Source organism: Sus scrofa, chromosome 12 (genome assembly GCF_054392235.1).
Source record: "Sus scrofa isolate SSC_HxYL_T2T_F1_AM1 chromosome 12, Sscrofa_HxYL_maternal_Yorkshire_Landrace_v2.0, whole genome shotgun sequence".
NCBI lineage: Eukaryota > Metazoa > Chordata > Mammalia > Artiodactyla > Suidae > Sus > Sus scrofa.
This window is the reverse complement of record NC_139394.1, coordinates 14,228,151-14,253,805: the sequence shown is the minus strand read 5'-3', so window position 1 is coordinate 14,253,805 and position 25,655 is coordinate 14,228,151. Positions and strand designations below refer to the sequence as shown.

Genomic DNA, 25,655 nt, shown 5'->3' with positions numbered 1-25,655 from the left:
TGCTGCTTTCTTCCCTGCTACCAAGTAGGAGGAAAATGGGCTAGAAGACCAACCTTGTACCCACTAGAAAGAGGCCCAGCATTTGGGCAATAGAAAGCCCTATGCTAAGCAAAGTAGATACAAAATAATTGTGCTAAACCCTAAATAATTTGCATATTGATCATCTGTATTTTGTTACACAGGTCAAACCAGGTCAGACACAATTAAACAAAAGCTCTCTGTAACTGTAAAGTGGTGCATGTGTAACTGGAGCAACAAAATGGTAGTAAAAACTTATAACAATCTTTTGGAATTCATTACAATGGATCTATATCTGTATCTATACATAATGGATTATAATGAGGTGAATACTGAATATTTCTATGTAGCAAATGGAAAGTTACTAAGCATTTACTATATGTAAGTAAGACTCCTAGCCCCCAAAAAATAACTTTAGTGAATTTTATAAAATACACATTTTTTTCTGTTAAAAGACAATTCAGGAGTTCCCGTCGTGGCGCAGTGGTTAACAAATCCGACTAGGAACCATGAGGTTGCGGGTTCGGTCCCTGCCCTTGCTAAGTGGGTTAACGATCCGGCGTTGCCGTGAGCTGTGGTGTAGGTTGCAGACGCGGCTCGGATCCCGCGTTGCTGTGGCTCTGGCGTAGGCCGGTGGCTATAGCTCCGATTCAACCCCTAGCCTGGGAACCTCCATATGCCGTGGGAGCGGCCCAAGAAATAGCAGCAACAACAACAACCAAAAGACAAAAAAAAAAAAAAAAAAAAAAAAAAAAAAAAAGACAATTCAATGGTAACTTTCCCACATTAACAGTTTCAAAAATCTACCCGTTTCATCAGAGCCATTCACAAGGATCCTAGCCAAATCAGTTAGCTAGGTACGTACATAGTATTTATTTGGTTCTAGAGCACAGGCTTCATAGGAAAGAACACATTATACCATAAATCAGCAGGTTATACTGCACAGGGAACAGAACTGCTTTTGAAAATCACTTAGATAACAAAGGAGAGACAACACGATGGAACGCAAAAAGGGCAGTGGAAGTCAGGAGACACAGGTTTCAGCCAGGAGTCTATCAATCTGTGTGTGAGTTTCAATAAGTCATTTGATGTCTTTATGAAATAGTAAGCTTGTATAACATGAGTTTCAAAACACATGGTCTTCTAAAAGCAATTTACCTCTAGAGATCTCTGATTCTAAATACTAAGGTCATTAGCTAGTAGCATAAACTGAGCCAACACCTCCATTATGTGACAGTGCTATGGAAGCCTCTATCAAATTTTCTTCCTGGTTTTGTTTTGTGTTACAATGCTGAGGTTACCAAACATGTGACTCCTGGACACATCAAGGAGTAATGAATTTAAGCTTTTAGAAAAACCATTAGATAGCTGAGGACTTTTAACATGTTCATCTTTTAAAGCTAAAATCCTAGATACCAAAAATACAAGAGGAGTTTCGTAGTGGCTCAGTGGGTTAAGGATCCAGCATTGGCATTGCCATGGCTCTGGTTACAGCTGTGGTGCAGTGTGGATCTCTAGCCCTGGAACTTTCCACATGCTGTGAGTGTAGCCAAGAGGAAAAAAAAAATCCTAGATATCAAAATCCTGTGAATAAAGGTAATTTCAAAAATTTCAGAGTTTATAATTATTAAACTACATTAATAATTTTGCGTATTCGAGTAAGAATTTTAGAAAAATACTTTCATCCCAGGTTGGGGGGCGGGGAGATGGGCTGAGGGTTTGGGATGGAAATGCTATAAAATTGGGTTGTTATGATCATTGTACAACTATAAATGTAATAAAATTCACTGAGTAACTAAAAAAAAAAGAAAAAGAAAAAGAAAAATACTTTCATCCAAAATACAGTCAATAACTTATAAGAATATATATCAGAAATAATTGTGCAAGAAAAGTTAACTTTGATTACTTACTTCCATCTAATGACTTTCTGTAATTCACATTAGTATTGCCTGGCAATTTAGGAACAAACCTATAAACGTGAGTTTTACTAATCCAGCTCCAACCACCATATCCTGTTACTCTGTATTCCTCTCCTTTTTGTTTCCAAACCTGGTGTAAATGAAAACATGGTGATTAAAAAAGAATGAGAATGTTCTGTAAAGTACATGCGGTTTACACGTTTTTTACCAAATAAAGTCACCAGTCAGGCAAATTAATTAAATTTTCCAGTCAATTTTATCTTCACTGGGAATCAAAGATTTATGAAAAAATTTAATAGTCCGTCCTAATATGAAAAATGTAAAACAATTTATTTTATTTTAATTTTTGTCTTTTTGCCTTTTCTGGGGCCACTCCCGCGGCATATGGAGGTTCCCGGGCTAGGGGTCGAATCGGAGACGTAGCCTCCGACCTATACCAGAGCCACAGCAACAAGGGGATCCGAGCCACGTCTGTGACCTACACCACAGCTCACGGCAAGACGGGATCCTTAACCCACTGAGCAAGGATCGAACCTGCAACCTCATGGTTCCTAGTCAGATTCGTTAACCACTGAGCCACGACGGGAACTCGAAACAATTTTAAATTTTATAACAATTTCAACAAATTGGTCTAATGACTCACCTATATGCTACTAAGATAAATCTATTCTTAGTAAAGTGCCACAAAGGATGAGATCCCTGGTGGCACAGTAGGTTAAGGATCTGGCATTGTCACTGCTGTGGTGTGGATTTGAACCCTGGTTTGGGAACTTCCACATGTGACAGGTGCAGCCAAAAAAAGAAAAAAAGAGAAAGAAAGAAAGAGAGAAAGAGAGAGAGAGAGAAAGAAAGAAAAAGTGCCATAAAGATTTACTTTATTCTGTTAATCAAAAAGAGTGTGTCAGGGAGTTCCCACTGTGGCTCCTCGGGTTAAGAATCCGACTAGCAACCATGCAGGTTCAATCCTTGGTCTTGCTCAGTGGGTTAAAAGATCCAGTGCTGCCAAAAGCTGTGGTTTAGGTCAAAGACATGGCTTGGACCTGGACCTGACGTCGCTAGGGCTGTGGTGTAGATCGGTGCCTGCTGCGAGCCTGGGAACTCCCATATGCCTTGGGTGCGGCCCTAAAAAGACCAAAAAAAAAAAAAACAAAACCAGGGTGTCAAAAGTAAAACAAAATGATTAAGTGTTCAAAGTTGCAGAATCAAAGTCTCAGAAATGCCTAACACAATTTAAAAGAGCATATACTAAAATTACCTGATGCTTAACTGGAAATGTATATTTTACCCATGTAGCTTGTTGCATTGTTTCTTCCTCTTCTTGTTTTTTCTCCTTTTTTTTGACTTTCTCCTTTTCTTCTCTTTCAATTGATGTCATCCTGTGTAACCTAAGAATATATGGATAGAAAGACAGAATTACATTTAACATCGAAGAATAAACAAAAAACCATAAAAATCTAATACTGAAAATCAGGAAGACAAAAATAAAGAATGGTTAGCTATAACCCCACAACCCAGATAACCCATACTCACAAAAATAAGCAGATGTACAAATCTGTAACAGGAAAGAACCAAATAGTACAAAAAGGCAATCACAAATTGTCCTATTCTTCCCGTATGCCTCTCCACAGGAAACATACTCACTCACGACTTATTTCATGCACACACCAGCACTATGTTTACACAAAAAAGGTATTATATTGCAAATACAACTACACAGTTGTTGTTTTTGTTTTTTTCTTTTTCAGTTGCACCTATGTATACGGAATTTCCCAGGCCAGGGATCAAATCCAAGCCGGAGAATGACCTACATCACAGCTGTAGCAAAGCCGGATCATTAACCCACTGCGCCACAGTAGAAACTCCTCCACAGTTTTTAATCAATGGGAAACTATACTAGATTTCTCCATACTAGAAGATACATGTATCTTCTTTCCTTTCCCCCAAAAGACCAACACATCCAAAAACTTCTATTTTATCAACCAATATTTCTCTCTCTCACTTGGGATTTTAAAATCTTTCCAGGTACACTAACAGAGAACATGGGCTTCCTACAACCACAAAGGGGCCCCACAGCTCCCGCTTTTGGGTGACGGGAAGGGTTGGACAGGAAGGACCACACTGCTGAGGCATTCATCATGAGGCATACGCAGAGCTCACACTCTTTCTTCAGGCAGGAAAACGGCTATCCTTGGCTATCACTGGACGTGCTAGTAAGGAGATGGGCAGGCCTGTGGTGAGGCTCTGCTTTAAGGTGATTAGACTAGATTTCCAAGAATGGGAATATTTCCCATAAGCAAGAAGATTAATCAAACCTACATGCAAAGGAGTGCCAACCTCTAAGAGCCTTACTGGTGGGGAGAACTGCTTTAATCACACCCTAACCAAAGGGAGCCAATTCTGAATGCACAGCTATATCAAAACGAGATCTTTTGTTAACCTGGGGAAGGGGAAGGTGCTAGAAAGATGTGAGGCAGATTTAATTCTTTTTATCTCATTCCTCGGCCCCAAACTCCTTATCTGTCTACCTACTTATCTATCTCCACTTAGAAAAAAGCTTTGTGTCCCTGTGACTACAGGACCCTAGAATCTGGCGTCCCCCAGGCTGAGAGCTCACGCCTGTTAACGGCACACAACTAGTAGAGCAAAGAGCCTTCACTCTCTCGTGATGGATGGGAGGAGGGGAAAGGGAGTAGATTCTCACTGGGGACTAACTTCGACTCAAATACCACAGATCCGTCACCACACCTGGAACAGTGGAGTGGCCAAGCTCTGTAGGCACAGCATGGTGGGGGACCTGACAGTCTTAGCTCATCAGAGTATCTGCAAGGAGTGACTGAGCCAGGACCAAGCAGTAGTTCTCATCAGTTTTTGTGGCCTCAGTTTAAACACTTATGAGAGGCCAGGTCTGGCACAGCAACTGAGCCACCTTTACTGACGGTGACCAGGAAGGCAGCACCGTGTGGGGAGAACACCACTGCAGTGGCACTCCGGGAACTCAGGGCTAAGCTGGGCACTTAGCTTGTCCTTCTTAGTGTTTCCTTGAGAAACGGGTCCATTCTCATCACCAAAGACAAAGGCTTCACTTTGCTGAGGATGCCAGGCCAGTGAGATCGAATGGAGCTAATCTGCTATGTGAACTATCCCAGAGTAAATGCTACTGCTTCCCCTCCCACCAAGACCATCTTAAGGGAAAAGGCAGCAGGAAAGGTGAGCTCTGAAGGAGTGATTCCACCTGGCTGGGCAGAAATCTTGGCTCCTGCTGGCAGCCTGGGAGCCCCAGGAAGGACACCCCATCGGCCTGGTACCACATAGCCCCCAGAAGCTGCTCAGTACAGGCAGGTGCTCCTTCCACCTGTCCACGGTTAACTAAAAGCCGGATCAGGAGTGTGGACTGAGCCTCAACTCCATTCCCCGTCTCCACAGAGGTTTGCTGCACTTGTCTTCCCTACAGGAAAGGACGTTTTATGTCCTTCTGAGTAAATGTGAGGAGTATCCTTTCATGCTTCCCAGCGGTAGGAGGGCTGAGTCCAAGACTATCATACTTAACATGATGACAGATGGCACCAACTGCCCTTCAGAACTGGACACTTCCCACTGCCAGCAGGGCAGTACCACCTCCTCCCCCACACCTTCTCTCGAGTTAGTACAAACCTCTGAATTATTAGCCCAACCGACAGAGAAGTGCTCTCCCATTCTTCTGATTTACATTTCTTTTATTGTAAGTAAACACGTTTCTATGCTACTGGTCTTTCATATTTATTTTTCTGCCAAATGGCTGTTCAAATCTTTTGTCTTATCTGTAATGGACTATCAGTCCTTTTCATTTATAAAATATCTTTTGCATTTATTAAAGGAAAGTTTCCTTTTGTAGTGCAAATATTTTTCCTCAGTTTGTCATCTGTCTTTTGAGTTTGACTATAATGTTATTTTTTCCACTCACAATTTTAAATACAGATATCCACTTTTTTCATCTATGGCATCTGGGTTCTACATCTGTTTGAAAAGAAAGTAAGTATCACAACAAAAACATAAATTAATCCATGATCTTTTTTTTTTTTTTTTTTTTTTGCCTTTTAGGGCTGTACCCCCAGCATAATGAAGTTCCCAGGCTAGAAGTCAAATCTGAGGTACAGCTGCCGGCCTACACCACAGCTACAGCAACACTAGATCCAAGCCGTGTCTGCAATCTACACCACAGCTCGAGGCAACACCAGATCCTTAACCCACCAAGTGAGGCCGGGGATGGAACCTGAATCCTCATGGATGCTAGTTGGGTTTGTTTCTGCTGCACCACAACAGAACTCCCAAACCATGGACTCTTATTTAAGATTTTTTGTTATTATTGCTTTTAAGAGTAGGCTTTCTTGGAATTCCCGTCGTGGCTCAGTGGTTAATGAATCCCACTAGGAAACACGAGGTTGCAGGTTCAATCCCTGGCCTCGCTCAGTGGGTTGAGGATCTGGCGTTGCCGTGAGCTGTGGTGTAGGCTGCAGACCATGGCTCGGATCCCGCATTGCTGTGGCTGTGACTGTGGCCGGGGGCTACAGCTCCAATTAGACCCCTAGCCTGGAAACCTTTTCTTGGGAGCAGCCCTAGAAAAGGCAAAATACGAAAAAAAAAAAAAAAATAGGCTTTCTTTTTAATTCCCATTTATCTGAATGCTTTTGTGAAGGCAAGAATCTGGGTACTCTTCTCCCCAGAGGTGCCCTCTTTCCTTCTCTGACAGTAGGCTGTGCTATCACAGTAGATCCCCAAGTGTTTAGGTCTATTTCTGGATTCTCTGCATGATCCGACTCTTCTACATCTCTTATAGTTATTTTGACTGTTGTAGCTTTAAAATACATTCTAATATCTAACACCTTTTTTGGTAATACCTACTTCCCTCTCTTTGTACATTAATTTTTCTAGAGGAAATATTAGGTCAAGCTTCCCTCCCCACCCCCAACCAGGAGGAAATTCATAACGCAAATGAATATTATATTTTGACAGATTAATATAATGCACGGCTTTCTTAAAAAATGAAATATACCCACATGTAAGCACATATCTTCTCATTTACTCAAAGTATCATCTATATCTTTAGTAAAGTTTTAATGATTACATGATCCTGTATTTTTTTTTATTAAATTTATTCTTCTTTTGTTGTTGCTGGGACATTTTCTTCATTATCATTTTTAAAACTATATAAACTGTAATGAGGTTAAGAAACAGAACCTGATCAACAACCACTACATCCAAAACTAGTGTAACCCACCCCCGGGCACTCATTGCCCTGACCTTCGTGTTATCACTCCCTTGCTGTTCTTTATAGTTTTACCACCTATGTGTGTATCCCAAACAATATGAGGTGTGGCTGTTGACAACTCAGTAGCAATAATAAAAGGAGCTGCCTCAGCCAGAGCAATACTGTCACTATTAAAAGAAGGTTCCCAGGGGAGAAAACTTGCCTCTGGGGCACACAGTGCACCGGAGCCTCTTGTGGTGCAATCAGAGGGAGGGGTCATGAGCAAGGCCTAGAAGACAAGTGTGCTCATCGCTCAGGGGGAGGACCTGAGTGTCAACAGGACCTCGCCCGGCAGGACCGCGTGTGAACAGGTGCACCACAGAGACAGAGTTGGAAGCGGACTGCTGTGTATGTCCTGCTTTGGTGCTTTTGAGGATTCTATGATGTGAATTCTCCCGCCACTGACTTGGGATTTGGCCTCCTTGGGCAAGGTATCATTTGTTCACCTGCAACGTGCTTCCACAGTTTTATCGGTGCTATATTCTCTGTTGTTCTCCTTGTCTCTGTAGGTTTATGCTTTGGAAAAAAATCCTTTTGCCATCATTTTGGTGAAGTTCAGCAAGGAGCAAAATTAAATGTGTTTATTCAAGTTGTTATTTTAACTCAGGACTCACGCTGTCTTCTCTTCATGGTTACTGTTTGTATATTTATATAAAACCTGTTATTCAGTATGGTGGACAGCTTACTTAGTTTTCATAGTACTTTATAGTTTTTCAGTCAATTTTCTTGGGTTTCCTAAGTATATAATTAGATCCACCACATCTGCATGTAACTGTTCCTACATCTATCAATACATATGTTTTATTTCTCTTGGCAAATTGCATTAACTAATACTTTTAAGAAAAGTTAAAAGATAACAGTAGTAGTAGGTATCCCTGTTTTGTTTCACCTAAATGTTAATGGGAATGCTTCTAAGAGTTTCATCAAAAATCATAATGGTTTGGGAGTTCCTGTCATGGTGCAGTAGAAACAAATCGGACTAGGAACCATGAGGCTTCGGGTTCGATCCCTGGCCTTGATCAGTGGGTTAAGGATCCTGTGTTGCTGTGGCTGTGGTGTAGGCTGGCACTGTAGCTCCGATTGGACCCCTAGCCTGGGAGCCTCCATATGCCACAGGTGTGGCCCTAAAAAGCAAAAAAAAAAAATCTTGATCGTTTGGGGAAGTTCTCTTTGTAGCGTATTGGGTTAAGAACCCAACTAGTATCCATGAGGATGCAACTTCAATCCCTGGCCTGGCTCAGTGGGTTAAGGATCCAGCACTGCAGCACAGGCTGCAGCTCCAATTTTACGTCAGCCTGGGAACTTCCATATGCCATAGGTGCAGCCCTACAAAAAACAAAATCCTGATGCTTTGGTTTGAAATACATCCTTACAAAAGGAGAGGGGCATTCAACTGTTTCTTAATGAGTAATGAACATATCTTTTTAATAAACAAATACCTTCTTGACATCTAATGAGAAAATCAAAGTTTTCGTTCTTTTTTTTTTTTTTTTTTTTTGTCTTTTTGCCATTCCTTGGGCCGCTCCCGTGGCATATGGAGGTTCCCAGGCTAGGGGTTGAATCGGAGCTGTAGCCGCCAGCCTACGCCAGAGCCACAGCAACGCAGGATCCGAGCCGCGTCTGCAACCTATACCACAGCTCACGGCAACGCTGGATCATTAACCCACTGAGCAAGGGCAGGGACCGAACCCGCAACCTCATGGTTCCTAGTCGGATTCGTTAACCACTGCACCACGATGGGAACTCCAAAGTTTTCGTTCTTTGGGAGCTGCGACCTATGCCACAGCTGCAGCAACACTGGATTCTTGAGCCACTATGCTAGGGATTGAAACAGCGCCTCCACAGAGACAAGCCAGATCATTAGCTCACTGCATCACAGCAGGAACGCCTTTCTTTGACTTCTTAAAATAGCAAGGTATTAATAATCTAAGAACAGACAAACCTTCTGCACCTAGGGGAAGCCAATCTAGTCATAATTTATTATTCTTTTAATTTACTCCTGAATATATTTGCTAATGCTTTAAGATTTCTTGAATATAGTTCTATTTGCTATTAATTATTAATCAATGGTAAATATTAATAAATGACAGAGGCATAATAATTTTTATGTATTTGTCTATTCCTATTTATCGTTTTATAATAGACTTATACTAACAGAAATAATAATGCATGAGATTCCTTCTACTTCCATTTTATAGAGCAGTTGAAAGAGTATTATCTGTTTGCTAAAATTTGGAGAACTTCCTTACGAAATCATCTGTCCCTATTTCCTTACTGAGAGGAGCAGTGACAGCTTCAGACTGAACCAGGAACCCTTCCTTTTCCTGCCTGAGAAGGAGCGTGGCCTCTGCCCTACTGTTGAGTGATGGGAGGTCACCGGGACGCCTCCTCCCCAACCCTCGCCCCACCCGGAAGGAGGAGGCCAGCGGGACATGTCCTCTGTGGATGTAGGAAGTCTGACTGCTATGTTAGTGGGCTCTGTGAAGGTTTTTAAAACAACCGGTATCAGCGAGAGAGAATCGGAAATCCTGTCCTCTTTTTTGTTCTTTTTTTTTGTCTTTTTTTTTGGTTGTTGTTGTTGTTGTTGCTATTTCTTGGGCTGCTCCCGCGGCATATGGAGGTTCCCAGGCTAGGGGTCGAATCGGAGCTGTAGCCACAGGCCTACACCAGAGCCACAGCAACGCGGGATCCGAGCCGCGTCTGCAACCTACACCACAGCTCACGGCAACGCCGGATCCTTAACCCACTGAGCAAGGGCAGGGACCAAACCCGCAACCTCATGGTTCCTAGTCGGATTCGCTAACCACTGCGCCACGACGACGGGAACTCCTCTTTTTTGTTCTTGATACTTGTTATTTGTCCTTTGTCCTCCCCGCCCCCAATAATCTCATCAGAGGTCTATAAATTATGATACTATCTAAGGTATGTTCTCTGTTTAATCAAATATTTGATATCTGACACTTATTAATGTTTTCCTTCTTTGGTTTGACTCCTTCAGATGCATGCGTAGCTTATTAATTGGCAGTTTTTCTGTTCTAGTGTAAGCGCTGAAGGCTATCAATTTCCCCCGGATACTCCTTAGCTGCGTCCCACAAATTTCAATTTATGTCCTATTCTCATGAACGTTCAATTCAAGATGTTTTCTACTTTTATTATGTTTTTTTAACCATGTTATTTATTTAAAAATGTATCTTTTTGGATTATACTTTTGTCCAAATATATGACCAGGACTGAGAACACTGGATCACATGGTAGTTCCAGATCTAGTTTTCTGAGGAACCTCCACACTGTTTCCATGGCGGTTGTACCTTCCCACCAATAGTGTAGGATGGTCCCACTTCTCCGTATCTGTTATCTGTTGACTTATTGAAGGTGGCCAAAAGGACTGGTGTGAGGTGGTATAGCTCATCCTTTCTTCCTTTCTCTCTTTTCTTTTCAGGGATGACTTGCAGTACACAGAGATTCCCTGGCTGGGGGTCAAATCAGAGGTGCAGCTGCCAGCCTACACCACGGCCAAAGCCACACTGGATCAGAGCCACATCCATGATCTATACTGCAACTCACAGTAATGCCAGATCCTTAATCCACCGAGTGAGGCCAGAGATAGAACCCAAATCCTCATGGACACTATGTTGGTTTTTGCTTTTTTTTTTTTTTTTAAGGCTACGCTAGGGGTTGAATCAGAGCTGTAGCCTCCAGCCCACGCCACAGCAATGCCAGATCTGAGCCTTGTCTGTGACCTACGCCACAGCTCATAGCAATGCTAGATCTTTTAAACCCACTGAGTGAGGCCAGGGATCTAGTCGGGTTCATTACCGCTGAGCCACAAGAAGAACTCCTGCAGTCAGGTTCTTAACCCACTATGCCAGGGTGGGAACTCCCAGTAGACAGATTATTTTCACATTGAATAATAATCTACATTTTTTACCATATGCTTGTATTAGTTTTGTAATAATGGCTTTTTAAAGATTAAAGTTAAAAAAATAAATCCATCAGGGCTAAAAAGGAGATTCATGTCACGACATTCATCTTTTCTGTTAAGCATCTGCTAAAGTCACACAGCTCTGGGTCTACTTAGGAACTACATGATCTTTGGCCAGACACTTATATCCAAGTAAATCGGATGCCTAGTACATTACAGAATAAATATGCAAAAGCTATGAGCATTCTTTCCACTCAGTAAAAATGCTTTTTATTTTAGAAAATACTTTCAATTTTCATACAACTGATGTCTTTTGATCTCCATATAATCATATACATAAGAATTTCTACTCATGTTTACATCTTACAGAGGAGGTCAATGAGGTCAAGAAGAGTCAAGCCTTTAATACGGCCTTTTAAATATATTAACTTTCAGGAGTTCCCGTCGTGGCACAGTGGTTAACGAATCCGACTAGGAACCATGAGGTTGCGGGTTCGGTCCCTGCCCTTGCTCAGTGGGTTAAGGATCTGGCGTTGCCGTGAGCTGTGGTGTAGGTTGCAGACGCGGCTCGGATCCCGCGTTGCTGTGGCTCTGGCGTAGGCTGGCGGCTACAGCTCCGATTAGACCCCTAGCCTGGGAACCTCCATATGCCGTGGGAGCAGCCCAAAGAAATAGCAAAAAGCCAAAAAAAAAAAAAAAAAAAAATTAACTTTCATTATTAATAGACTAATATTCCAAAAGGGAGTCTAACACATCATTCACAAGGCTCAGAATTCACTTACCTGGTATGTCCTAAAGATTCTCGCCATATTGGCAGCATCACAACCGGCTTAACTGCACACTCCAAAATAGCTAAAGCCAATGCGAATTCTCTGGGTTTGCTACACATCTGAACAGCCTTGATCCAATTTGCTCTTTATTTCAGGAGCAGGGGAAAAAAAGGAAAAAATAAAATTTCATTCTGTTGATCTTAAAAGCACAAGAGCTACTATACAAACTATGATGACTTTACCTTATAGGGCATATGGTTCGAGGCTAAGCAAGTATAAAACATACTGCTAGTAGAAGCGTCTACCAAAAAGAATCATGAATTTTGAACTGTCAAGGGAATCTCAGAGGTCAATTAGTCTCCCAACTCCTTAAACCTATTATGATGTTCTGGACCTCTGTCTGGATTCCACTGGGTTCCAGAAATCTTCCAAACGCGAGCGCTGGTTCAGTACCTTTAGAAGTACACTCGCGTTTGTAATATCCACAGTGTTTTGCTGCCTGAGCTGACTTCCTTCAATTCAGAGAACTACAAGTTATAGTGTGCACCTGTAATAATCATTTTGCAAATATTTACGATACACAGCCGTAAATAAACCTTGGTTTCTTTTACCTGTGTGAAGCCCAATTGGGATGAAGAAAGGAGGAAGGGATATTGTTTTCCAACTGGGTGATAGTCAGTCTCAGAGTAGATATGGTAAGAACCTTGGACCCGTGGACAGAACCGTTCCATTTGAACTCCCCAGCCGGGGTCAGACAGAACTTATGTGCAAGATGCCTTCTCTTATCATGGTCTTCTCTGTGCTGGTGCTTATTCAAAGCAAATGAATTGGTGGAGTATTGATTGTGGTAGACGCGATACTTCCCCTCTTGACCCAACTTAAAATAGTTGTTGATATTCCCTTTCATGACCACTTCCTTTTTGGTGCTCAAGCGCGAAACTTCTCCTTGGGAGTTCACTACCAGCACCTGACCAAGAAAATAAAAAGACTCCATTACTCATCAAATATGCAAGTCTGATCGATTGCCTTTCAGTAATTTGTAATTTATCACTCAAAATAAGATACACCTTTTTTTTTTTAAAAGATACACCTTATGATTGAACTTTCAAAGTTTAAAAGCTAAAGCTAATTGCTTATAATTAAACAACCAAAGAAAGAAAACTAAGCTCAGGTGAAAGTGCCTATTCCATGTCCGACATTACTGAACACACACGAGACTAAACGTGTAATAATAACTCATTCAGCAGTCATTATCTCAAGCTCACAAAATATAGGGGTTAGGGACAAAAGAGAGCATGAGGACATTACATGTATTATCCACCCCCCGCAAATATCCTTTCTTCTGCTCCTTTTATCATTCCAGCTTTAGATGAGAGCCCACAGATACATTAAAATAGTGTTTCAGGGAGTTCCTGTCGTGGCGCAGTGGTTAACGAATGCGACTAGGAACCATGAGGTTGTGGGTTCGGTCCCTGCCCTTGCTCAGTGGGTTAAGGATCCGGCATTGCCGTGAGCTGTGGTGTAGGTTGCAGACGGGGCTCGGATCCCGAGTTGCTGTGGCTCTGGTGTAGGCCGGAGGCTATGGCTCCGATTAGACCCCTAGCCTGGGAACCTCCATATGCCGTGGGAAGTCGCCCTAGAAAAGGCAAAAAGACAAAAAATAATAATAGCAAAAAAAAAAAAAAAGAGTCACCCATGAGGATCAAATAATAAATCTTTAGAAAAAAAAAATAATAATAGTGTTTCAAAGAGTTGATTCTAATCCTTTAGTGGACAATGAAATCAAGGGTGGACCTAATTCAGCTTTTTAAAAAACTGATATATCATTCAATAGACTAGACTGGAAAAGAAAATACCAGAGTGCTTCCCACAAAGTAAGGCAACTACTATTTCAGGAAACTTGAATGTTATGTACTGGGTTCTATGAAAAATGTCTTACTGAGGGTCAGAGGGAAAAAGAAGCCCGAAAGCTGCTGCCTTAAAGCCATTTCTATGATGTTAAAAACACTGTCTATTCTTATATATCTATCCTGCAAATAATTCTCAAGTCTGAGAGACACAGTTGTGGCCACTATTCTAGCACCATGGCTGGCTGGGGGACAAAAATACTGAGTCCTAGCTTCAATCTTTTTGTTCATAATCAGTCAAGAAGCTGTGCTGCTCTGCCCACTGGACTCTGCTACCAAGGAATGAGTCCCCTTTTTCAGCAGCAGGTTCACCCCAAATCATGACAGCTAGAACTGAGCAGTGAGTCATTAACAAAGCCCACAAATAGCCTACTCACTTGGTATGTGAAAAAGAAGCCCCATCTCTTTAGAGTTATATACAATAAAATTAACCCTATAGTAAGAAAGTGTACCATCCATTTATAGCATTTCTCTGCACCGACTGAAATGGGGGTGTAGAACTATGCTCATCGCAATACAAACCCAACACCTGTAATCTTGTTACCTACTACACTCTTAGAAGTGAAGAAAGCACAATTCAAAAATACATCTACAAACTTTCTGCTCCTTTTTGTAAGGCATGGTAAATAAAATTATTTTAATTTCAAAGATTTTTGTTCTAAACAGAAAGAAATTACCTCTTTCCCCTCCTTAAATAACTTATTTGCTTCATGGGCTGCGGCTGCCACCTGTTGGCTCTTCAGCTGGCTAAGTTTGCTGTCTGGATTCCGTAACCTGGTGATAATTCGAGTTGAACCAGACGCTCCTCTTCCACCTCCAGGGGACTCATTTATTTCCCCATTAGACTTCTCTGATTTGAAATCACCTGTTATCAAGTGAAAAGCAAAAAGTAATTGCTAACAGTAAGTAAATTACATACAGTAATAACACCTTACTTATGCAAAACTCCTATCTGGTAGACAACTAAGATCTGGAATATATACAGAAAACAGCCTTGAACAGCTAAAGCAAATGCATTAATTCTTAAACGTTTTACTCAAAAGAAAGTATGTCAGAACTTTACTGTGAGTCATTTATTATTTTACGGACAATTCAAACATGCCAGGTTATCTGCTTCAAAGCTCATAAGAGAAAAGAGGAAGGGCTGCTACAAATTTACAAGAACCAAACAGAACTCAAAACTGCACACTAAAACAACTGTTGCTTTATAGATTCAATACAGATTTCTGTATTAAAAGTAAAGGACATAATTAATTTTAGAATGATTTCCACTGAAATTCTGTTTAAAAACCTAACGGTTTAAGGCTGTTAACATAAAAGCCAAGTGAATTTTCTCCTAAAGAATCTAGATAACTATTTGTGCATGCAGATAAGTGTTATATGTGAAAATCAACTACATTAGTTTTTTTTAATATAACAAAGGCCTCTCACATTTTCATAATATCTTAATTTTTAAAAGTGACAGATTTAACTGCCAATGAGCAATTTCTGCTTTCCCATGAACCTCATTTCAGCTAAAGGTTCTATACATTCTGAAACTGTTGCACCACTATGCAATTCGGCCAGACAGGTAAACAAGATCTCATTTTTCTTTTAAAGCTTTTGAAAACTAAGACAGTGTGGCACTGGCAAATGAAAAACCAAGCAGAAAATATTGCAGTGACTAAATCAAGATGGGGTGGAGATATTGGGTATCTTGCCATCCCAGGCTGGAAAGCTAGTAACCTTCAATGTTGGTAGCAAAACAGTTGGTTAGACTATTAGCCATTTCCTCTCAAGTTTCAAACCAAGATTCCACCCATGCTGGAGCTTTATGCCAATATGCTGAATTACAGTGGCTACTTCTGGGGACCATCTTTGAAGTTCTATAATAAAGACTTTTTAGACATCATTTAGTCAAGGCCAGACTTCCTAAAAGCAGAAAGAGAACGGCACAGCACTGGTAAAAAAGAAGCCCCTTGGAGTTCCTGTCACGGCTCAGCGGAAAAGAATCTGACTAGTATCCAGGAGGATGCAGTTTCAATGCCAAGCCTCGCTCAGTGGTTAAGGATCTGGCATTGCTGGGAGCTATGGTGTAGGTCACAGATGCAGCTTGGATCTGGCACTGCTGTGACTGTGGCGTAGGCTGGCGGCTACAGCTTTGGTTTGACCCCTAGCCTGGGAACCTCTATGTACTGTGGGTGTGGCCCTAAAAAGACAAAAAATAGAAAATAAAAAAAATAAGCCCCTCAATTTAGAACCAACAAGTCAATAATGCTGAGAGTTAGTCCTCTGACACTTGCTAAGTTTAATACAAGTAAGGGAAATGAGGCAGAAAATTCATTCCTGGGGATAAGACCTGAAGGAGCAGAGAAGGGGATCAAGGCTAAGAGGTCATTATCTAATACACTCCGCCCAAGGAGCACATGCCTCCTGTCATAAAGGAGTGAATTGCCGCAACGCAGCTTGGAGACAGAGTAAGAGCTGCTTTACTTCATCTGTTCAATGACGTCAAGAGGCAGAGGCCTAGAAAGACTCTGTTCACCTAAGGGCTTGGGCTATTAGTCTGCTAAGCAGACAAACTGGGCAAATAGAGGGTGTTTACCTTCAGGGACCTTGAGCCAAGCTTCTGGGCACTAGGCACTAGTTAGAGATCCAGACAATCTATAAGGGGGTGTTACTGTCAGGAAAAAACTCCAAACCTGCCAAACTGGGACGTGTAATTCTTCAAACCTAGAGCAATTTCCAGCAGCCCATCCCTGAAAGAAGTCAGCTGGATCTAGGGTATTTAAGCCGAAAGGCCTCTAAAGTGGCATTGTCCCATATGATTCTCATTTCTCATCAATATCCATCCTTCCAGAAAACCAAAGGCAGCCAGATTTATCACAGAACACTGTCCACCATCATAAAATGACTGCTACAAGTAGTTAAATTCATAATTTGGCTCATGGACTGTGAGATCAAGATAAGTCACATCCAGACGTAATCAAAAACAGCACACAACACACTGAAATTCTAGATAAATTAAAATTGCCGGATATAATTTTAGAAGTTTTTGAAAAAAATTTTCAGTTGTGGGTGAGATCTTTGCATGAGGTTAGGCAGAAGCATTTTTCACTGTGAATACACATTTGTGCTGAGCTAGGGTGGAACTGTGGATATTTACTGTTTCCTGCTAGACAACAGCTCTCTTTCTTTGGAAAACCATTCCGACCCCACTCCAAGCATATACTTTTGCTGGAGCCATCAATCATAATACCTTGCCTGCCCTGGCCACAGGGGTGGGAACAATATGTCCAGGATAGGCCACTCAAATTCCTTCCTCAAGGACTTTTGATTTGGAGCAGGAGGAGGGGCCTTGCCTTTGGGTCACAGACCTTGGAAAGATATGCATACAAACCGCTGATGTCATCTTCCCTGCCACTTGGAAAAAGCTTGTCTGTATTAGGAGAGAATGAGGTTAACACACAAGCATATGCAGATCCAAAAGGTGAGACAGAAAGAGGAAACTGGAAAGAGTTTTGATACCTGGGGGTCCAGTCACACCTGATGATGGCTTGGACTTCCCAATGACATGAACTAATTAAATTCCCTTTTCACTTAAGCTACTTTAAGCTGGTTTGGTCCCTCACAAGTGAAAAGGTTCTAATTAAAACAGATCTCCGTCTCATGTCATACGCAAAATTACACATTAGAAAGATTAAAAACAAAGTTATAGAAGTACTATGTGAAATTACTGTAAAATATATCTATGTTCTTGGGATAGAGATGGTCTTCCTTAGTAAGACACAAAATCCAGAGAAATCCTAAAGAAAAAGATTGATAAATTTAACTGCATAAAAAATGTAAAAGTTTCTGTATAAAACAACAGAAAGAGTCAAAAACAAGCAATGACTATATAAGTATATTTTTTAAATGAAAAATTAATACCTATAACACATAAAGCATTCCTAAAACTGAGCAGGGAAAAATATCAAAACCTAACATGAAAAAATGAGCAAAAGACATAAAAAAACAATTCACAGAAGGTTTACCAAACAGATAAAAAGAAACTCAACCACGTTAGTAAGCAGAGGTATGCAAATTTTAAAATGAAATACTTCTCACCATCAGCAAAAATGTAAGAGACAGATATCAAATTTAGGTGAGAATATGAAGAAATACATACATATGCAAATTATTGGCATAAATATCTTTTAATGTACAATTAAGCAGGAGACATCACTACTTTTTAAATGTACCTACCATATGATCCAACAATTCTATACTGCTAGACAAATTTGCATAAGTACACAAAGATATATGCGGAGGATGTTAAAAAAGCACCACTAATTGTAAAAATGAAAAAACTGTCAACAGCTTAAATGTCCATTAATAGAGAAAGAGTAAGCGAATTATGGTTCATCTGTACTGTGAAGTACCATGCAGCAGTTAAAAAAAAAAGAGTAAATCAATTTATAACATGAAAAGAATCTCTACATGTTACTGAGTGAAAAAAGCAAGATGCAGAACAATACATGCAGACTGATCCCGCTTATATTTAAAAAAAAAAAAAAACTTTTTGTAAACATACATACATTAACAGAACTGCACGGAGAAAGATATAAAATGTTACACACCAAATAATGGTGGTTATTGTTTTCCTATGTGCTTTTTTTAAAAACAAAAACAAAAACACTGAGTGCAAGTGCTACTTGTGTTTAAAAAAAATAAAAAGGGAAAGAAAATCAAATCTTCCCACCCTCAACAAACTTTTATTTTAAAAAATTAGAAAAAGAAAAAAGCTCATTTGAATGTATAAAGTGTATTCTTACCTATCTCTTCTTGAATAGAGACAGGTGTATGAGACTCTCTTTCTCCATTTTCAGGATCATCAGCTGCCTTAGCAGAATCACTCTGGGAAGAATTTAGCTCACTGCTGCTGTTACTGTTTTCCAGATTAGGCTGGATGGAGGTAGTGGTAGCACTAGTGTTACTGCTGTCACATGTCTTGTTAGGTTCTTCTAGAAAAATAGAATATCTGATTTTTAAATTGGAAATCACAACAAAAATAATTGTCAGAAAAGACATTTAATTGTTTTAGGATTTCATTACAAAGCTAGATTTTAAAAAGAAAAGTTGCTCATGTATGAACAATGCAATGGATGAAAAGAAATTTGTAACAACGTCCTATACATTACTTTTTAAATCTCCCAGCATTAACTTAGACTCCTATCACCTTAGCCTACAGCACAAAGCAGACGATCTTGCAGAGTAACAGTGACATAACGAGTTCACAAAACTTATGCCCCAGATACCACAGGAGTGATTGTGCTGAGATAATCCCTCAAAATCTAAAATTTAGATTCTTACTGTTCAAAAAGTACTCCAACAGTATTTGAAACAGTTAAAAAGGACTGTTTATCTCTAAGGTTTTCTGCCTAAATTCTGTACCCCCAAATTTAACCAGAAGGGTAACACCTAAGTGACTGCTAATTTTAAGTGACTGATAATATAATATTATCCCTAAGGGTACAGTTTATCAAAAGTATATCAACATAAACATTATTATGATCTGAAAGCCTAGGTCTTTCCTTGGTAGTTCAGAAATCTACAGCCTTCCTGTGCATTTCATTTTGCCACTACTAAGATACCTTTTGGGGGACTAAACTAAATATTCTGTAATAATCTATGAGGGAAAAGAACCTGAAAATGAATGAATGTATGTATATACATAACTGAATCACTTTGCTGTATACCTGAAACTAACACAACATTGTAAATAAACTACATCTCAATAAAAAAAGAAAAATGTAAGTATAATTTTTTTTAAAAATCCCCTTTAGGAGTTCCTGTCGTGGCGCAGTGGTTAACGAATCCGACTAGGAACCATGAGGTTGCAGGTTCGGTCCCTGCCCTTGCTCAGTGGGTTAACGATCCGGCGTTGCCGTGAGCTGTGGTGTAGGTTGCAGACGTGGCTCGGATCCCGCGTTGCTGTGGCTCTGGCGTAGGCCGGTGGCTACAGCTCCGATTGGACCCCTAGCCTGGGAACCTCCATATGCCTCAGGAGCAGCCCAAGAAATAGCAACAACAACAACAACAATAACAACAACAACAACCAAAAAAAAAAAAAAAAATCCCCTTTAAATCAATCACCTAAAAGTGGTTGATAGTATAGCACAAAGTCTATCTGTAAGGTATTATGCGCTCCTACATTATTTTTGGAGGGAAAAAAATCTGATAGAAAAATGAGGAAATATATGAACAATGACAAAAGAAATAAAAATTGCCTTTAGGAGTTCCCATCGTGGAGCAGTGCTTAACAAATCTGACTAGGAACCATGAGGTTGCAGGTTCGATCCCTGGCCTCGCTCAGTGAGTTAAGGATCCGGCGTTGCCATGACTGTGGTGTAGGTCGAAGACATGGCTCGGATCCCGCATTGCTGTGGTTCTGGCATAGGCCAGTGGCTACAGCTCCGATTAGACCCCTAGCCTGGGAACCTCCATATGTTGCGGGAGTGGCCCTGCGAAAGGCAAAAAGACAAAAAAAAAAAAAAAAAAAAAAAGCCTTTAGACTTGGAAATATGCTTACCTAATTCAAACTAAAGAGAAATGCAAAGTAAAATATATGGAGAAATTTTTTTTTTTGTCTTTTTAGGGGCACACCTGCAGCATATAGAGGTTCCCAGGCTAGGGGTCAAATTGGAGCTGCAGCTGCTGGCCTATGCCACAGCCACAGCAACGGTAGATCTGAGCCACGTCTGCAGCCTACACCACAGCTCATGGCAATGCCAGATCCTTAACCCACTGAGCGAGGGCAGGGATTGAACCTGCAACCTCATGGTTCCTAGTCGGATTTGTTTCCACTAAGCCACAGTGGGAACTCCGTAGCATCATTTATGATGGTAAAAGACCAGAAACAAACAAAATGCTCATCAATATGGAACCGGCTGAATAAAAGATGGTACATACAATGAAATATCAGTCAAATCACAAGGACTGAGGAAATCACTATATCCACATATGAAATCATCTCAAGATTAAATGCAAAAAGAAAGGTAAGGAATAGTACTTACAGTATGCTAACTTTATGTGAGAAAGGGAAATAAGTATGAATTTATGGGTATATTTTGTTTTATATACCAAAAAACAATGGAAGAATAACCAAAAATTTATCAAAATGGTTCCCTAGAAGGGAAGGGTAGGAAGGGTTATTTAGAGGGGAAGAGACAAAACTGAAAATGCTCTGAATATATAGTTACACAGTTTGACTTTGGAAACATGTAAACATTTTACCATTTTTAAAAAGTAAAGTTAGAAATGCAATCCCTAAACTGAAAACAAGCTGAAACAAAACAACTTAACCATATATCCAGTTTTTGGCATAACCACACAGAGAAAAATATTTCAAGTGACTTTGGAAAACGGAATTGTGACTACACATTCTTACTGGAAATATGGTATAAAGATAAATAAAAAGCTGCAAAAAAAAAAAAATCTTTTTTTTTTTCCTGTCTTTTTTTGCCATTTCTTGGGCGGTATCTTCAGCATATGGAGGTTCCCAGGCTAGGGGTCTAATCAGAGCTGTAGCCACTGGCCTACGCCAGAGCCATAGCAACGTGGGATCCGAGCCGAGTCTGTGACCTACACCACAGCTCATGGCAACGTCGGATCCTTAACCCACTGAGCAAGGCCAGGGATCAAACCCGCAACCTCATGGTTCCTAGTCAGATTCCTTAACCACTGTGCCATGACGGGAACTCCAAAAAATCTTAAAACATCTTACTGTGAGCAATAATTTTGGTATTATGAAATTAATGCTATTTAAATGATTTTTACCACTATTATAATGCAATCCATATATTAATAATTATTATAATACTAAATTATTAATGGAGATCTGCATCAGGATAAAGCAAATGTATAATTAAGTTACTGTTGTTAGGAACTAAGGCTTGCAGTATAAAAGAAGAGAGACACAAGTATAAGAAACTAAGAATGCAATCCTCAATCTGAATATGAAACGTCAACATGAACTGTTCTTTTTCTTTTTTTGCTTTGTAGGGCTGTACCCGTGGCATATGGAGGTTCCCAGGCTAGGGGTCAAATCAGAGCAGCTGATACAGCTGCAAGCCTACACCACAGCCATAGCAATGCCAGGTTCAACCCACGTCCACGACTTACACCACAGCTCACAGCAACGCCGGATCCTTAACCCACTGAGCAAGGCCAGGAATCGAACCTGCAATCTCACGGTTCCTAGTCAGATTTGTTTCCATTGTGTCATGATGGGAACTCCTCTTTTTCTTTTCTAAAATACATATTTTCTAACACTATCCATCAAAAACTCCTGGAGGCAGTGAAAGCACAAGAGCAGTAAATACTCTTGGGCCCAGATTATGGTCTCTAAATATCATTCCCCAATGGAAGGAACCGGGGCTTCTTGCAGGAATTACTGATTCCAGGTCTAGGGTAGGAAATGTAAAAGGTAAGCTTCAGACTTCTCATTCGACCACAAAGCAAAGAAGCTAAGACTACTGGGGGTCATACCCAGCAAAAGAACTCAAAAGCCAAGGTGAAGTGGCTCCCAATGGTCAACAAATGATAACTACAGCTTAATGAAACAAAGTGAATATGTCAAGATCTATGAGTTCAAAAAGGTATTTTAAATGAGAAAGTCATGCCCCTCCCCCAAAAGTCTGTAACTCCTAAAAAACACCACTGAAGGTCACTGGACACCAACTCCTACCTGAAAATCAGATTTTAAGAAAAATAATAAAGCATTTATTCCTGCTCTAATTATACGTCATGGTATTCACATAATCTTTGTTTTGTTTTGTTTTTTTTAGGGCCACACCCAAGGCATATCCCAGGCTAGCGGTAGAATCGGAGCTGTGGCTACCAGGCTATACAACAGCCACAGCAACGCCAGATACTTAACCCAATGGGTGAGGCCGGGGATCGAACCTGTGTCCTCACGGATGCTAGTCAGATTTGTTTCCTCTGATCCACGAGAGGAAATCCAGTATTCACATAATCTTACTTTGATGAGGGAAAATTCCTAACAGAAGAATTCCAGGTTTTCAAAAAAATTTTTGATAAAAAGATAGAATTAGAATCAGATACTATAACTTCCAAACAGGTAACTGATTTCGAACTTAATGATCAATCTTAGCATTTGTAAAGGTAAAACATACAGACACCATGAGCCTTTTGATGGAGGTGAAGTATCCAGATCATAGTTTACAAAGTATTTTTGAATTTAATCAAGTCTTTAGAACAAATGATACAACACTAAGAAGAAGGAACTACAAATCCTGAACATGACAAGCCACAGGAGGATACGTTAGCATTCTTCAACAAATCAACAGCATGTAGGAGTGGTGCAGTGGGTTAAGGATCCAGTGTTGTCACAGCAGAAGCTCAGGTTGCTGCTGTGGTGTGGGTTCAATCCCTGGCACAGGAACTTCCACATGCCGCAAATGTGGCCAAAACAGAACAAAGAAACACAAATCAGGGAGTTCCTGTTGTGGCTCAGTGGGTTAAGAACCCAGCACAGGGTCCATGAGGATTCTGGTTTAATCCCTGGCCTTGCTCAGTGGGTTAAGGATCTGGTATTGCCACAAGCTGCAGCGTAGGCAGCAGATGTGTCTCAGATCAGGCATTACCGTCACTGTGGCTGTGGTGCAGATCAGCAGCTGCAGCTCAGATTCTACCCCTAGCCTGGAAATTTCCATATGCCGCAGGTGCAGCCCTAACCCTTTAAAGAAAACCCAAAACAACAACAACAACAAATCTCCACAATCAATGGCATGTAGGAAAAAAGTCAGAGAGGTGGAGAGTGTTCTAGATAAGAGAGTCTGTAGATATTGCAGTTTCCTGGTGGACTAGTGGTGAAGGATTCAGTGTTGTCACTGCTGTGACTGGAGTTCAATCGCTGGTCAGGAAACTTCTGCATGCTATAGATGCAGCCAAAAAAACCCACAAAAAAAACAAAAAAGAGAGACCCAGCAGATATAAAACCAAATCAAATGTCAGGTCATACAGGGAGCTGATTTGGAGTTCTTTAAAACACAAAAAAATGATCAACTATACGTTAAAAAAAAAAATTTTTTTTAAGTGAATAAAGGGTATATGAAATGTTTTATCTGGTGTTTGAAAAAAAGTTAAAAATAAAACAGCAAATTTTTTTTAAAAAACATTTTTAAGTGAGGAATTTTAAACTGACCAGATAGTAGATGGTGTTGAGGAACTGTCACAGTTTTATTAAAATGGTAACAGCACTGTAATCTAAGAAAATGTCCATAGTCTTTTGAAATGTATTAGGAATGATAGAATATGATACCTGGATCTGCTTTAAAATACTGCAGTAGCAAACAACCCAAATTCACATCAACAGGAAAGGGGATGAGTAAACTGTGGCACAGTTACACAGAGGAGTATTATAACGCAGTTAATGTGAAAGAACTCTAGCAACAGACAATGTTATTTTAGTAATATAACAAAAGTGAAAAAATTAAGTCCTGAAAAGTTATACTTAACACAATACACATAATAAGATATACTTAACACAACACACTTGTTACGAAGTTTACAACAAACAAAACAGAAATAGTTTTTAGTAAATCAATTCAATGAAGCAAGAGGATGTGGGTTACACAACACTTAGACCTCCAGTATCAACAGGCTTAATTCTACTGGATTTCTCTTATAAAAAGGAAAGAAAATCTTAGTGAACACAGGACTCTGGGTGACAGTCACTTCAGGAAGGGGAGAAGGATGCAGGGGAGATCATCTGATGCAGGTTAGTTTCAAAGCAAGACTTGGCTTTCTGTCTGGGGCAGTAGGTTCCCAGGTATTTACGTCAGTAATAAAGATAACTTCGAACGTGAACGATGAGTACAATTAAGGATTATGATTTATCTAATAGTATACACCTGTGGTCAAAGCGGGAGATTTTAAAAAATTTAAGCCCTACTCCAAAAAAGAAGTTAAAAAAAGGCAAGTGAAGTTATTAGCATGACAAAATATTGATGATTTTTTAATGTAAGTGTTAGCTATATGGGGGGGTTTACACTATTTGTTTAACTTCTGTGCATATTTGAAAAGAAGAACTCTTGTACATGTTCATAATAAGAAAATTTTACATGAAAGATAGAAATGGAATATTTAAAATCTGACAGCTGCAAACCCATAATATAGTCAACTAACTCATGTTGGAAAATGCATATATTTGGAAGAAAAGAAGTCTCATGCAAATAGCATTAAATTCCTCACTAAACACTCCTTTTACAGCTGTACATCTAGTTTTATAAAGTTTGGTATTCCTTATTAATACTGTGTAAAAATCATCTTCTCAAATAATGAAACAGTACATAAAAACATCCTCTCATATGTGAACTCAGAATTCAGAGTGCACTTTCTCACAAAACTATAAGAAAAAGTGATTAATTCTCGACCAGTCCACAAAACAACTTTTTTTTTTAAAAAACAACTTTCTTTTAGCATCAAATACACCCCAAGTATGTTTTTTTGTGTGTGTATTTGTTTTTGTTTGTCTTTTTAGGGCTGCACCCGCGGCATATGGAAGTTCCCAGGCTAGGGGTCAAATAGGAGCTATAGCCACTGGCCTACACCACAGCTACAGCAACACTAGATCTGAGCCACATCTGCAACCTACACCACAGCTCATGGCAACGCCAGATCCTTAACCCACCGAGCAAGGCCAGGGATGGAACCTGCATCCTCATGGATACTAGTCAGATTCATTTCCGCTGAGTCATGATGGGAACTCCCCAAGTATGTTTTTAACCAAGAAAATAATTCTGGGATAGGAACTTAAGAGATTCTGACTGTCCACATCTTAAAATACTTTAT

At 40.2% G+C, this 25,655-nt stretch overlaps 1 protein-coding gene across 40 annotated transcripts in view; it reads right to left on the bottom strand.

Annotated features, from left to right (window-relative positions):
• BPTF (bromodomain PHD finger transcription factor) overlaps positions 1 to 25,655 on the bottom strand; it is a 144,301-nt gene that overhangs the window by 59,688 nt on the left and 58,958 nt on the right. For 36 of the 40 annotated variants that reach the window (XR_014820917.1, XM_084983895.1, XM_084983902.1 and 33 more), the window contains 6 exons: positions 18,614 to 18,802; positions 14,498 to 14,685; positions 12,525 to 12,880; positions 11,926 to 12,057; positions 3,193 to 3,322; positions 1,929 to 2,067 (listed from right to left, as the gene is read on the bottom strand). Coding sequence is in view for 39 of the 40 variants with exons in the window: in XM_084983895.1 (XP_084840021.1) it covers positions 1,929 to 2,067; positions 3,193 to 3,322; positions 11,926 to 12,057; positions 12,525 to 12,880; positions 14,498 to 14,685; positions 18,614 to 18,802 (1,134 nt within the window). In the remaining variant the exon portion in view is untranslated. The remainder of the gene's footprint in view (positions 1 to 1,928; positions 2,068 to 3,192; positions 3,323 to 11,925; positions 12,058 to 12,524; positions 12,881 to 14,497; positions 14,686 to 18,613; positions 18,803 to 25,655) is intronic. The other 4 variants (XM_084983896.1, XM_084983905.1, XM_084983904.1 and 1 more) reach the window with 2 other exon arrangements.